Below are 15,905 nucleotides of genomic sequence, written 5' to 3' on the forward strand. Positions count from 1 at the left end.
TAATTATGGAGTGTGATTTATTTTCAACTCAAAATATCTTCAAACTAACGAAATATAAAGTTATTTGTGAAAAAAATCTTAGAATACGAAAACATTGGTGAATGCCACAAATTCTCCTAAATCACTCGTACACACAACTTAAGAACAAATCTGTGCGTACGAACGGTTCTTGCATGATGCCCATTGTGTTTCATCTTTACCTTAAACCTTGTTGAAGTTAATCCTATCTGTACCCTGAGATATTTTGCTAACAGACAACAGACACAAGTTAAGACATTATTGCCTGTCATTCACCTTTTTGGGAGCTGATGAGTATGCAATGTGCAGGATGAGAATGTTTTACCTCCTCAAACTTATAGGCGATCATGGCAAAGGCCTTGAAGATTGCATCTGTTGGACCAGTGATGGTGACGATCCGCTCAGGACAGTTTCCCTCTGAGATGTTAATCCGAGCTCCACTCTGCCATTAACACAAACAAATAATACTTTAATACAAAAACCACTGCTCTACCAGAAACACAATGAAATTGGTGAAAAGCATATTTTTTTTGCCAAAACACTGTGTGAACTCTGAAGGACTGTTGAAATTGAACATAGAAGCTGAAACCTAGATGTTAAAACTAAATGACAGAACAACAGCTAAAGATTAGAAAAAGCAAAAAACTATGCTAACAAAAACTTAGAAGTAGCAATCTGCTAAGTAGCCAATTATGACTGAAAAGCTAAAAGTAGCAAAAAGCTAACTAGAAATCAAGAATCAAAAGTAAAGCTAGAAAGGCCAAGCTAGAAGCTAAAAATAGCATAAATATAGATAGATAAAAGCAGTGTTGGCGGGCTAGAAGTTGAAAATAGCAAAAGGATAGCAATAAGCTACCAGTAGCTAAAAGTTAAAAGTACTAAAAGGCAGAATAGAAGTAAAAACATAGCACAAGGATGAATAAAAGTAAAGGTACTTTAATTTGTCATCGATACGTTCCCATGATGAACTTTGTGCTCTTTATTTGACTCGTCACACGTGAGAAACACCCAAGTGGAGCAGCTGGCAACTTTGTAAGCCAGAAAAATTCAATAGGAAGATAAAAGTAGCAAAAGGTGGGCTATAAGCTGAAAATACCAAGGCTAGAACTTAAAAAGAGCAAAGGCCTAGCTAGAAACTAGTACCAAAAGGCTTTCTATAAGCTTAATGTAGCAAGGGTTTGGCTCAAAGTTAAAAAGTAACAAAAGTCTAGAAGTTTAGGCAAAAGACTAGCTAGGAGCTAAAATAATTTTCAAAGACAAAACAGATCCAGTACACCATTGAACAAAGAAACAAATCTACTTTCAACATAAAGTTAAATTTTTAAAGATTTTGAAAATTATCAAAGCTACAAAAACCTAAAGCCATAGCACCTATCTCCTTAATGAGCTGAACCTTTTGATACATGATCAGCTAAAATAGCCCACAGTATTCAGAAGTAGTTGGACTGCAAAAGTAAGTCAGGAAAACAGCAGAGAAAATGCTGACTCTGCAGTTAGAAAGCTGCCTCACTGTTCACACAACAAGAAAATCGTCATGATTATAGGTGGAAACAACCAGTCTGGATGGTAAATATAGATGTGAGAAAGGTTCTTACATCTTCACGCATTTTCTTCACCGTCTCTCCTTTCTGGAAGCAATCACACATTTTTAATGCATTTTGTTATTTCCTGCAGGTGATGTTTTACTTTAACAGCTTTACTGGTTTATGTTTGTGATAAATACCTTTCCGATGATGCTCCCCACCTCCTGCAGGAACAGAAATAAACAGTTTGAGGTCCAAACGGGGCCTTCTTTTCTCAAAAGGCAGATAATGGCTGAGAAAAAGCTGATTTTTGAGCTCACCTTTCCGTGCATCAGCAGCCTGATGGTGAGGGTCACATTCAGGCCACCTTCTGATTGGACCTTAACAAGCTCCATGTTGGGACTGAAGGAGGGGGCGTGGTCAGAGAGGAGGTCAAGGGCCAACGTGAGTGTGAGGGTGGGCTCAGCCAACCGATCACCTGTCGGGAGACAAAAACAAGTCAACAAATTAAAAGAAGAAAACGCTCCGAGTGCTCGTTAGCTCAAACTGAAGGGCCTCAGCCCACAGGGGCCTGTATACATCCTGGGTTATGGTGCAGATTGTGATAAACCTGTTTAAAAAATAATTTAAAGCAATTTTGGTCTTTAAAATGAATGGATTTCTTAGTTCATGCTTATTTTGGTATATTTTCATTTCCCAAAACGATGCAATATATTTTTACCACAATGAAAAGCTGGCAATTATTTAACTATGAGTGTCTGTTAGCAAAATATCACATGAGCCAGTTGAAGGATTTCAACAAAAACAATCAGAAAAATTTTATTAGATGTACCACTACAACTGATTACCTTTTAGATTCAACCTGAGCCAAGATGGCTGCCAACTGAGGTTAAAACATACGATTCAGTCAGTTTTACAGGTATTGCACTCAAATTTGGTGTGGTAGGTGAGAGGTAAGCACAACACAGCTGAGCTCTAACAAACTGCACAAAATCTTAGTTTTGATGTTGAAACAAAGTGGCCCTAACCCTATATTGGTGTTACTTTAATTTCCCTAAAGAGCTGAACACAAAACTCAGCAGAAAATTGATTTCTCTGGAAACATTTTTGGCTAATGACCGAGTTTTTACAGCAGTTGATGCAATCCTCACAGCTTATGCGAGTGCATCTCCAGAATAATTTTAAAGGGGTGGTGTTGTGGTGGCCTGTCAGAGTTTCAGGAGAGTTGTTTTGGTGTTGTCATGTCATTATTTGATAAATGGGAGTTAGGGAATCACCTTCTGATATTCATTATTACTGAGCCCCCGAGGGGGCATAAGGGGATTTTTTTCTTTTGCATTTCTTCGCAAAAAAAATGTTAATTTTGTACCTGCTAGTTTATTAATAACATGCTCACCATTAAATTGGAGTTACTGCTTTAAATCAGGTTTATGCATGGAGTTATATATCCATCCATTATCTTTTAAATACTTCTTCCATTCAGGGTCACTGGTGCCCATATCCAGCAGTCACAGTGCGAGGGGCGGGGTACACCCTGGACAGGTCGCAAGTCCATCACAGGGACACACATAGAGACAAACGAGACAAACAACCATTCACTCTCTCCTAGAGAAAATTTAGAGTTATCAGTTAACCTAACAGTCATGTTTTTGGTCTGTGGGAGGAAGCAGGAGTACCAGGAGAGAACCCACGCATGCACAGAGAGAACATTCAAACTCCACCCAGAAGGGTCCCTGGGCCGGGATTTGAACCAGCGACCTTCTTGCTGAGAGGTATCAGCTCTACCAACTGAGCTGCCATTGTTTATTATTATTATTATTATTATTATTATTATTATTATTATTATTATTATTATTATTATTATTATTATTATTATTATTATTATTTGTGCCACAGGAAAGTTAGGAATTTCATTTGGTTTAATTTTGTTTGTTTATATTTTAATGAAAATCTAGAAATTTCTTTTGTTTCGTCCTCATCTAGGATGCATTCTTCAATCTGCTCAGACAAAATGTACAAACATTATGAACCGAGTTAAATTTAAAACTGACAAAAGTCGGGGCAACAAACACAGATGATCGATCTAAAAACAACTAGAACCTCATGCAGGAAGGAGTTAAAGTAGGTCATTAGTTGATCAAGCATTTAAAAGGCCAAAAAACAAACAAACAAAACAAACATCTCAAATGAGCAATGTGACTCAGAGTGTTCCTCAGAACCAACAGCAGGGGGCGCCATAGACCAAAGCTGAAGTTTCTTATTTAATCGGCAGCTCGATGCTTTTATGTTGAAGCAGAAATCATCAACATTTTTCACACAGACTGACGAGACAGCTGGACTTTTATCAGACTCGTTAAAACTGTATTAAAATGTGAGAAATTGTTAGTTTTAGGCTGATTGGTGACTCATCTGCACAGATAAGCAGATGTAAGAGAAAAAAACAGACTGAATAATTTCCCAACCAGATTTTTGAGATCGGTTGATTTCAACAACAACAGAGAAGAAAGCTGAGCCAAAAAGCTCCTGCAGCAACTGAACTTAATCTGGACACTGTCTGCCAATCTTCAGCTCTGCTGTGTGGAAACAAATATTTATAAATGTCCCACCTTGTCAGAACTATTACCTGATGCAGAATGAAAACAAAAAAAGCACCTGAGACATTTTTTAAATTTATTTAAAAATCTCTGAGGAGATGCTTCAGATGAGACTTTATCATTAATAAATTTAAGGTGATTAACCTTCAAGATGTGGCAGGAAAAAATGTAATAAAACATGGGAATAGAATAGATTATTGCCTGGAATTTATTAATTTATTATGGAACAAAATCCTTTCTCTGGTCCAGAATCTGTTAAGGATGTTTGATGTGGTTTTTGTTGTAAACTATCATGTTTTTAAAAGAACAATTCAGTTTTCGACACGTTACTGAAGAAAACAAACGTTTTTCTCTAAACTCCAAGCTGAGTGGTGTAAAGAGAAACTTTTTACTGTTCTGTCACTGAAGAAACTTGAAGCTGATTTTTAACAGGATGCAAAATGTCAGCATAACTGGTTTCTGATAACAGAGTTCCAATATTTTTTCTCACAATTTTCAAATATCTTGTTCTCACAATAAGAATTTGTAAGTTAAAATAAATGAATTAAGACATTGTTTTTTTTTTTTTTCAGATTCACTGCCAAATTGCCTGTCAAAGAATAAGCTTTCAAATATTAGACTATATTGTGAATTTTCACAAATTAGGTGAAAAAATCTTACTGAAACCTTGGATAAAACAGATTAATAATCCTGTTAGCCTGGGAATGTTAACACATTCTGCTCTTGCTTTGTAGATCAGTCTCAAAACAACAAAGACACCTTTTGGCTGAATATAAGTTTGTAAGACTTGGTTAGATGGACAATTTTTGCAGCGTTATAGAAGAAATAATTCTGTGTTATTAAGAAAATGAGCATTGTTTTTGAAACAGGCTATTTTAGAGAAAACATGTTATCTCAAAACACAGAGAAAAGTTGTCTTACTCACAGTTATCCTGACAAAAACTTTTAAAGTAGTACGAAACAAGAGTATTAATTATTATAAAATAGTTTTTTGAGGAAAAACAAATGTTATCACAAGCTCACACAATAAATAAATTAGTGTTATTCCTTATTTAATATAAGACTTGGTAAGTATTCTTTAAATGAGAGCCATGTTTTTCAAAACAAGATGAAGTATGTTGGGTCTTTTCTGTTTTAGAGAAGATAACCATCGAAACCACAAGTTAAACAAGTTGTGTTTTAGTAAAAACAAGCAAATTTATCTCAATAAGACAAAGTTGTTTTTCAGCAGGAAAAAAAAACATTTTTATTTAATAATGATGAGAAAACACTGAAATCATTGTTACGTTCAGAGTTAGTTTTTTTTCATCTCAATAAAGCAAGTTATCTCAAGATAATAAAAATGTGGATTTTGATAGAACATAAGTAAGTAAAGTTTTATTTATAAAATGCCTTTCACCGAAATATATTCACGAAATGCTGTACAATCATATGATTAGAACGTTAGTATTTAAAATAATTTGGATTTTTTTAGAAAACAAGCATCAGTTGAGACCAGACTTTTTAATGAGAATTTTCTTCTCTATGAGCAAAATTTATAACATTTAAAATATATTATTTTTAAAATAACATTTATATTTATTTATTTAGTTACAGTTGAGATATTCAGAACATATAATAAAAAGGTACCAAAAAGCCATGATTTTTCTTTGAACTGAGCATTATTTTTATGATTTTTAAGAGAATGAGTTTATATTTGTTTTTTTAAGATAATGTAGAAACAAGAGATAAATAAGCTGATTTCTTTATGAAAAACAACTCTGTCTTGTAAAATAAACATTATTTTGAGATGAGTAAAACAAGGTATCTTAAAAAAACAAGATGACTTCAAAAAAAAAATTCATGTCAAAAAGCAGTTTTCTTATGTTACAAAATGTTTTTTTTTTGTTTTTAATAAACTGAACCTCATTAAATCAAAGTAAATAAGTTGCACCTTGAGTAAACAAAACAAAAATAACTCATAAAACCAGACGTCTTGAGATAAAATGACCATTAAAAAATAAAAATAGAAACATGATGTGAAAAAGGTTTTCCGTGCAGATAAGATTAGATTTGAAAAAGTCTGTATTTCAATGAAAGATTATAAAAAAATATAATAAAAGATTGTCCTACTTTGGTTTCCATACTCAGGAGAAAAACTGAATTACTGTTTTTTAAGGTTTACAAACAACTTATTTACTGTAAAAATACAGTAAATCAGTTTCATTAAAGAGATCCCTGATTAGTTGTAACATTAGACTTTAGGTAATAAACGTATATTTTAACTGTAAAATAAAGACTGTAAAAATACTGTAGGATATTTAGTTTTTATAATTTTTAAACTAAAAGTTTAAAAATATATTTTAACACGGACAGAGCCATTTTATTTACAGGCAAAGCATTCTGGGTAAATGATGATGTGGATAGGTCCTCGGTGTGAGCGAGCTATATCCACCCTGAAGGTTAATCTTGGACAATATCTGATGATCGACTCTTTTAAATGAAACCAGAGAGCGTTGACAGAGAGGAGAAGGTAGAAATGACTCAGCCTGTAACTGAAAATATGGATGGAGGACAACAGAGCTGCTTCATGGAAGAAGAACCTCAGCTTAGCCTGTTAGCTTTAGCATTAGCCCCGATGCTATCACCATATATATGTATTAGCTCAGCGCTACACATTCTCCTCTCATCACTGAGGTCCTCCATCCACATGACAGAGAGGGGAACACAAAAATGACTCAGCCTGGCTCTGTCCGTGTTAAAATATATTTTTAAAAATTTACAAAACTGAACATCCTACAGTATTTTTACAGTCTTTATTTTACAGTTAAAATATATGTTTATCAAATAAAGTCTAATGTTACAACTAATCAGGGATCCCTTTAAAAAGCTGCCAGATAAACATCATTCCTTCATGTGTAAAATGGTTTAAAAAAAGGGGTCAACTTTACAAGAGGGTAATGAAGTATTCTGACCCTCCTGCTGTCCTGTGGTCAGAGTACCACTGAGACTTTGAGTCATTCTGACCCTCCTGCTGTCCTGTGGTCAGAGTACCACTGAGACTTTGAGTCATTCTGACCCTCCTGCTGTCTTTGGATCAAAATGACCCTTGTTAGAACCCAAGGGCAGCAGGAGGGTTCGATGGACACCATGTTTAATCAGCAGGAAGAAAGAAGTTAAACCAATAATGAGTTATACTGATTTCTGCATTGCTGTAAACTCCTGTAACATATCTAAATAATTTAAAAGCCGTTGTTTGAGTTTAATTTTGTTTCTGAATCCTGGTTTGGAGCCTGAGTTTATTGGCTTTAATGTACCCAAATAGCTGAAAATTTTTTTTTTTGTAAATTTGCTGCTAGTTTCAGCACCAGGTAACCTGCAGTCATGAAACCCTGTGACGTGTGTTGGACTTTAATACATGTCGCAGGGTTCTGGCTGTAAATTGGACCCGTGGCGGTTCTAATCTTCGGTGGATGCTGCTGGTTTAGAGGCCAGCAACAGAGGTTTGAGAGATGAGGGATTCTGTCGCCAGCTGTCCCTCCAATCTCCCAGAGGAGGCCGGGTTACGTAAAAAGCCTTAATCCGGGTTTAAGAGCACAGCCAGTAGATGCAGGTCCGGTCCAGGGGCAGGCTGTGAGGGGGGGGCCGGGGGGCAAAAACAGACCAACAAAAATCTGTGGAGACGAATCCTTCACAACTTTAGCAGAGCCATAAGGTGCAGGTTTTGTTTTGAACTTTAATATTTGAGTTTTTCCCCCTTTTTTTATGACCGTTTTAAAACACCGAGCATCTTCGAGTCAGTTCTGGAGTTAGGCCGATAAAAAAAACAACAAATCTGCTGAACCGAGTCAGCGATAAAAGCTGTGTTTCAGTATTCTGCTCAGGAGCTCCAATAAAATGAGGTCAAGAGTGTGAATCATCACGGCCGAGGGGCAAAAAAAAAAAAAAAAAGCTTCCATCTTTTCAAATTTAGCCTCATTTTCTTGTGCTTCTGCTGAAAATAAATTGGAGGACAAAAAGTCCTTGTGTGTGTGTGTGTGTGTGTGTGTGTGTGTGTGTGTGTGTGTGTGTGTGTGNTCCGACATTAAACAGAGCCCGACAGAGGAGGGAGGGGCGGGGAGGCTGTCGCCGTGCAGCGCTTCAAGAGCTGACCTGCGTCTGACCTCAAAGTGCACAAGCTTCAAACTTTAGCGTTGGCTGCGATTTTGAAGCTGAAATCGCGTTCGGTGTGAACGCACCATAACTGATGCAATTTGGACCAAGCCAAGCCTGGGTAGTTTTAACTTAGCAGGGTTGGGCTCGCAGTTTGACTGAGCAAACAATGTCTTCTACACAAAACTTGAGTTACAATTATGAATTTGTGCAATTTGAGCTACTAAAATGTTGAGTTAATTCAAACTTTTTTGACCTAAAATTGTTCAACGCAGTCGAGCTGCAGTGGCTCGGTGGTTAATAGGATTGCATTCCTTCACACAAAGCAACGATTACAACTATCGATAACCAAAAAGATTTTCGGTGTAATTATATAAAAAAAACTGGGTAAACTTAGTAAATTTCAGAGAAGAACAGTCACATAAAAGTTTATAAAATGGCGTTTGCATGAACCGCCATGAATTCTTTATGACAGAAGTGTTAAAACAGCTGAAATCCACTTTAGAACTGAATCTGCTTTGACTAAACGTATAGCTCAACCCAAAGAGAAATCCTGTCTGATAAAGCTCTAACTGCTGTCTACAGCTTTAAGGAACTGGCTGTTGATAACAACTCAGCAGAATCCCACTTTAAAAGAAAGATCCAAACCATCCCTTTAAATGAAATACTAAGATTGCATCATTTTGTTCATTTTTAAAGAAGGAAAACAGAGCAGTTATTGCTTGATGTGGTTAGGTGTGTAATGTTGCAACATGGCAGGTGTGAGTGTTTCTAACCTCCTCGTGTGTGTGTGTGTGTGTGTGTGTGTGTGTGTGTGTCGTCTGCGTACAGGCTCAGGCGGGAAGTTGGGGGGAATGGGCGAGCACGAAGAGAAGGGAAGGCAGGGAATTTTTCCTGACATCTGACGGAGAAAGTGGGTCACGCTCGGCGCTGCTAGCCTCCTCCTCCACGGCGGCTATTGAATTAATCACGCTTTACGCTCGGCTGGACAACGCTGTGCACAAAATGGCTCCCCCCCCCCACCTCCCCGCCTCCTTCGCCTCCCGTCCCTGCCATGGAAAAACTCGAGCGTTCGCTCTTGAAGAACTTGAATCTGGAGTCCTCCACTTGGGTTCTGAGAAACAATTAGGTGCTCGCTCTGTTTGTGGAGCCATCATGGTGGAAAATAAGAGACTGTGGTCTGGTTCTGTGTCAAACTTTCGCTTCTTTATGACGCTGGGAAGTTTTAAAAATACACAAAGGCAGAATCTGGGTGCAAGATTTCATTGAAAGAACATTGATCTTGTTCCTCATAGTTTGGTAGATAAACAGTGATGAATATTTGCTGTGCCAAAGTTTTAAACATGTGACCTGTTTGCACTCAGTGTGGTTTGGGGATCACTCTAAACTGCCACACCAGATCCCTGCTTCAGGCTATGTGACGAAAAGGAACTTGATTTAAGCCATTATTATGTTTGCTACTGTGGCAGCCATCTTGAATTAGATACTTTCAGAAAATCATGAACATCATAACTCATAGATAAATTTAACTAGAAGCTAAAAAGACCAAAGCCATAGCTTAAGCAAAAATAATCAAAACCATAGCTAAAAGCTACAGTTTTGAAAATGTATCTAAGAGCAAAAATTTGAAAGAACAGCTAAAAGGTACATCTAGCAAAACTGCCAGTAAAATCCAAACCTAACAAAAGCCATAACTCAAAGCTAAAATAGGCAAAACCTTAGTTAGAAGCTAAAGTATGCAAAATCACAGCTAAAATAAAACTAAAAGCAAAAAAACTAGGGTGGTGTTATAACAAAACCATAAAAGCTAACTTTACGTTAAAAATGCTGCCAAAAATTAGATGCTAAAAGCAAAATCGTGCAAAATTGTTGCTAAAAATGGAATTTAGCAACATCGTAGCTAAAAGCTTTAGTGAATAAAAACTGTAGCTAAACTGAAGCTAAAATAAAAAAAACTACTGCTAAAAATTTAAATTAGCAAGTTAACTTGATTTAGCTTTTATCAGCTATTTTTTGCATTTGTTTTAATGTAACTTTTGGCAACTTTTTTTTCTTTTTACCAATTTTAGCTTTTAACAACTACGTTTCAAATATTTTGCCTTAATTTTTTTTGTTTTAGCTTTTAGCTATGGTTTTGGAAATATCAGTATTTAATTATTGGTTTGCTTATAGAAACTACCTACAGTTAACTTACCTACAGCTGCTAATTTTATCTCAGAGCAATTGTCTTGTATATTATTGCTTTTAGCTATATACTTTTTATTTTCAACTTCAAGCTAATTATTCTAGTTGGTAAAACTTGAACATGACAATAAGGCATTGTAGCTCAAACTGTAGATTAAATGTAAAATGAGCAAAAGCTTGGTTAAGTTTAAATGAAAATAAATTATAGCTAAAAGTAAAAATTAGCTAGGCATTTGCAAACAACTAAAATTAGCAAACCAGTAAGTAGAAACTCAGGTGTTTAAAACCAGAGAAAAAGCTGAATGAAGCAAAACTGTAGATAAAAGCTAAGCTATTTATTAGTTAAAAACTAAAGGAGCACAGGAAAGCAAAAGCAGAGCAAAAACAAATAAGGATTTAAGAAACAACTTGAATGGCTCTCAGAGTATTTCAATGAGGAAAATAATTATGGTTAAATCAGTTAAAAGCATAATAAACACTTAAAAATGGCACACTTATTTACATTAAGCCAAATATTTTTATATAGAAATGGTTCAAATAACAGAAACTATGCAGATTTAACTTGATTGCAACAAATAAACTATGAACAAGAAAACAGTTGCGTGAACGCTGACTCAGCGTTTGCACAAATAACTGTACATTTCTTCCTTTAGTTCAGAGAAACCATAGTTGATTCTGGACTCGACGATGAGGAGCAGAGAGAAAAACCAAATCCTGTAAAGGAAATCATTAAATGGGCGTCCGGTTGATTTAATCTAGGCCAAAGCTTCCATCATCTGCTCCATCCTAATCCACACATCTACAGATACAGCAGGGCATTATTTTACAACACATTCATGTGAAATACATTCTGCAGCTCCACAGCAGGACGCAGGAGGTTAGAAAAATATAAAATAAGTAAAAAAAAAAACTGCAAGACGAGCTTCGGTTGATTACCTTAAATGTTAGAGTAAAAGCTGGTTAAAAGAATAAAGCCAGATTATAAAAGTTTTGCATTTCTTTCATTCACCACCATAAAAGGTGTGTAATCGTGTGTGTCAGTGTGTCTGTTAGCAAAACTTTTTCATGAATTGGTTGGATTTTACTGAAACGCTCAGAATGTAATGACAGGATGTGCATCAAGCTCCACCTGATTAGGTTTTGAAGTCAGCTGGATTCAAGATGGCGGCCTAGCCGTCCTCTAGTAGATATTTATTTTGAATAAATCCAACCTTAACGTCCTCCAACCATGTCCGTAAACCATAAAAAAAGATGATTTATATTTTTTATTTTGTTTTATTTTGCACGCGTTTTCACTTTCATCATTTAAGCTAAAGAAAGGATAAAACAGTTGATACGCCAGCCCGGGAGAAAATGTGCCGGAGATGTTTGTGCTTCAAGTAGTGGCAAACAAAAGGGAAATTAGTGTGCATGTAGGGCAGCGGGGAGGTGGGGCGTAAAGGGGGGCAAAGGGTGACCTCCATGTTGGCGTTAAAGGATCTTCTCACTTTAAAGGAAAGCAAAGTTTGGAGGTGAAGAAAGGAGTTTGTTTCCTGGAACATGTGCAGCTCCTGTCTCGTCTGGCTTTTGTTGTATGCGACGAAGGGGTGGGGGGGTGTGTGGGGGGGGGGTGCGTCCGCCCACCCAGTCGGCCTTCCTATGTAACCGCTATGACAATCGTCTGAAGAGCTGTCGGCCCGTATCAGCAGCTCAGCATCCTGACAGCTCAGCCAGGATCACAATTAGAGCCGAAACCCTCGACCACAACCCGTCTGGTTGAAGGGTTCATCAAGTCGGGACCACCTCACACGAGCTTAAAAAACACTAATGGGGGTCCAGCGTTACAAGCATCGCACTGTGTCGTGAATGTGGCGCTAAGTCGGCCATTTTAGATTTGCCACGATTTGTAATATGAGATCACTGTTTGTCACAAAGTCATGGCAGAGCTTTCCCCCCACAAACAGCAGAGCGTGCAAATCAAGAGCCCCTTTTTTTTAAACTTAAGCCCATTTCATCACCTTACAGAGTGTATTTCCAAGACGTTTAATCTCAACGTCAAACATTATGCATTTCATACAAGCAAAGCTTAACATCAGCGAAACTGATACCGCTTTTGGTGGCCGTCAGCAGCGCTAATATTGGTGTGACGATAATTGGGATAATGATCGCTCAAGAAGGAGTTGACGTATCATTTCCACTGACCCTTGTGTATTTAAAAAAAAGCAGTTCTGCTGTTAATTCCTAAACAATAGGATTGATCATGCTTAAAATGAAGACGATGATCTCCTAAACAATGACATGCAGAACAACAGTCCTGGGAGCAGAATCGACTGACCGTAAAATGAAATATTCATCAAATTCAGGAGAACTAAAAAATGAAAACGTCACGCTGATAAAACTAGTTGTTAAGTTCCGTCATGTAAGTCCTGGCTACATTACCAGACTGATCAATTATTCATAAAATCCAAGTTTTCTGTAGTTTTAAACCACTAAAAGTCCCAAAAAATCAGGACTCAAAAACATTATTTCTACTAAAATTAAAATAGTAGAATTAGAGAAAATGAATTGTAAGGGATTACCTTTGTGTCGAGCAGAAGCTGACGACCACTTTCGTCGTTGGAAGATTAAAAATCGCAAATGATTTCTTGCTTTCGTTCCGATGAGGGGAAAAAAAGAGGAAACTCTGCCGCCCTATTGGTCGGCGGCGCTGCGTCACGTGAGCGACCGAAGAGACGCGTGACAGAGCGCAGTTTGTGTCGCTGATGTTCGGGGTTATTTGTAAATAAGCTGTAGGACATGGGGGAAGTTTGGGTGACCCTCTTCGGCCCCCCTTTATCTCCTCATCTGCAGCGAAAAGAGGACATGCCCACTGAGGCACATGGGCATTGTGGGGGCACGTCTGATAGTGGGAAGGGTCGGATCAGAACTGTAGCCTCGGGGGCATTAAGTGAGCTGAGAGAGGGTCCCCCTGAAATCCACAAATCTGTGTCACTGTTGGCGTCAATAAACAAAAAAAATACTTCAGCTGATAGAAAACCCAACCACGCTGGACGAGAGATTGGTTTTAGTCGGAAAAATGTCTCCTTATGATGACATTTATGGTTGTAATCTGCTCCTCTCAAAGTGTGTGCGCAGATTACAGAGCTCCCATCCAGATTTTTTCCAATCCAGCACAAATCCAGCCCTCATGTCGGACGGACAGTTGTGCCAGAGCTTATAATCTGGCGTTCATCAGGACTGGACTGCAGAAGGGTTCAGGAGAAAGCAGCCTGGATTAGGGGCAGCACAGACAATAAAGAACAGGTTTCTCCTCACTGTTCATTGTTTTGGTTTATAGCACAGATGCTCCTGTTTTAACTGAAAGGCCTCCATCTTAGTTTTAGTTTGTGGTGGGCAGAAGTTTCCATCCTCTCATCAGGGGGCTTGAATGTCCTGTTGTTGCAGGCTTTAACTGATTGATCTGAATCATTCTTGTTCCAGGGTAGGATGTTCATACGTCAGTGATGTTCAACACCAAATACTGGACCGACAAGTCTGAATTTGAGAATTTTCTTTCATTTGTTCAGGGTCACGCATGTTATAGTTTTAAATGATCAAATTTTTAAAACTCTTCTAAAAACATATTTTAATTACTTTGCTTTTGAGACATGCTCTCTTTCTATTTTACTTTTCTTTTGTTGTTTTTCAGTATCTTAATGTTGTTTTAACGGTTTTTATTGGTTTTATACCCCTGTCCTGAGACAGGACTTGTTATGATATCAATCCGAACAACCCTGTCCATCTGTGAACAATTGCTAAATGCCACAACTGCACCTTCTCATAACTAGGGGCACTAAGAAAATCCATCAGGTCAAAGCTCATTTTTAAACACAGTTACAACAGTTTATCAAATATTGTGCTTGTCTGCAGCTCAGGAAGAAGATCCCGGACGAGCCCCCACTTGTTGCTCCACGGGTGTGCCAGAGAATCAACAGAGGGGAGAAGAAGGGCCAGCCCTCCAGGTGAGCTTCCTTTTATAGGTGTTAAATTATGGTTGGTCCATTCAATTTCTTCATCCATTCAGAGCTTAAGGTTCTAAAGTGGCACTAGCCTGCGGGAAAAACAGTCTGCCAGACATGTAACAGTGATATTAATATGTCCTCTTGTCCAAGGTTTTAAGAGCTTGATTATATAAAGATTCAAGGGGCTACAGAATTATTTTGTTGGCTTGAGACCATCATGAGACACAAAAATGTGACAGAATCATTGTAAGTAAAGTACGTAAAATTTTATTTACAGTATATAGCGCCTTTCGCAGAAATAAATTTACAAGGTGCTGTACAAACAGTTAAGAACACCCGTTCAAGAAGACACACATGACAAACATGGGGGAACAGGTAAACAAGTCATGCAGCAACAGAGACAGACAGTTGTGCCACCTTTAGAGACAGTTGCGCTACCTTTGAAGACATTGCGTAAAATAAAGTTTTTCATGCATCTAAAATGATTGAATTTCTGATACATTTAAAGTTTGCAAGGTTGTACCCGTACAAGGGCATGGGGTCAAACATCAGGGTCATAAGTAAGCCCTTTGTTAAAACCCTGTCTGTGCTCTAACTTGACATCCAGGTTTCATATCATTTTTGATCCCTAGGTTGTCACTATCTGTTTATCCATACAACCCATTCTCACTCCCAAGTCGTCACATAGTGACGCTTTGGCAAGGTTCCCTGTACGTCCGATTTTGACGCGCAGGGTACCCCCGTCACGTCAGTTACTGACGAGATGGGGCGGAAGCTGTTGTCATATTTTCAGAAAGTGTATAAAATGCGCAAAAACGACCGTTCCAAAGCCTGAAATTACCTTTGTTCACTTTAGACATCCTGTCTCTGACCGTAGTAGGTAAAATTAACCATTTTTAGAAAATGTACGAAATTCAGGTGAACATGTTCTGAAGCCTAAAATGACCTAATATTCACCATGGACATCCTACCCCTGATCCCAGTACCTAAACTTAACCATTAATCCTGATCCCTCATGTTAACCTCAGACCCCCGACCCAAAGACCCCTGGTGGCGCAACCCGGAAAAGCCGCGGGCGTCAAGGACTGACGCGAGGGGGGTACCTGATGCGTCAAAATAAGACGCAGAGGGAACCTTACCTTAAACGTCAATATGTGACGAGTTGGGAGTGAGAATGTGTAGATCCATAAGACAGTACCATAGAGATCCTACAGTATAATAAAGTAACAGTGCATCTTTGTCACGTAATGTGATTAACTGTTGCAACTGTTGCCATAGCCAGGAAGAGCAAGCGGCTAGATTTAGAATTGTTGTAGATGCTGGCAAATTAGCAAACAATAAGGGCTGGTTGTGTAAAAATGTTAATGACTATTTATGAGAAATTTATTATTAATAATATATTTGAATGCATATTAGCTATCCAATGTGTATAAACCTGTAAAAATGCCAAAAAGCTGTGTGTTACAGATCTCTCA

The 15,905-nt window shown here is 37.8% G+C and overlaps 1 protein-coding gene across 1 annotated transcript in view; it reads right to left on the reverse strand.

Moving 5' to 3' along the window:
* Positions 1-13,167, reverse strand: part of LOC106529907 (poly(rC)-binding protein 3) — a gene marked incomplete at its 3' end in the record, with an annotated part of 20,284 nt that extends 7,117 nt beyond the window's left edge. Inside the window, 5 exon segments of the mRNA XM_014025433.1 lie at positions 344-460; positions 1,614-1,646; positions 1,742-1,765; positions 1,862-2,019; positions 13,009-13,167. Of these exon segments, the coding sequence (XP_013880887.1) occupies positions 344-460; positions 1,614-1,646; positions 1,742-1,765; positions 1,862-1,936 (249 nt within the window).
* Positions 13,168-15,905: the final 2,738 nt, after the last annotated feature.

This window comes from Austrofundulus limnaeus, unplaced genomic scaffold (assembly GCF_001266775.1).
Source record: "Austrofundulus limnaeus strain Quisiro unplaced genomic scaffold, Austrofundulus_limnaeus-1.0 Scaffold474, whole genome shotgun sequence".
Lineage (NCBI taxonomy): Eukaryota > Metazoa > Chordata > Actinopteri > Cyprinodontiformes > Rivulidae > Austrofundulus > Austrofundulus limnaeus.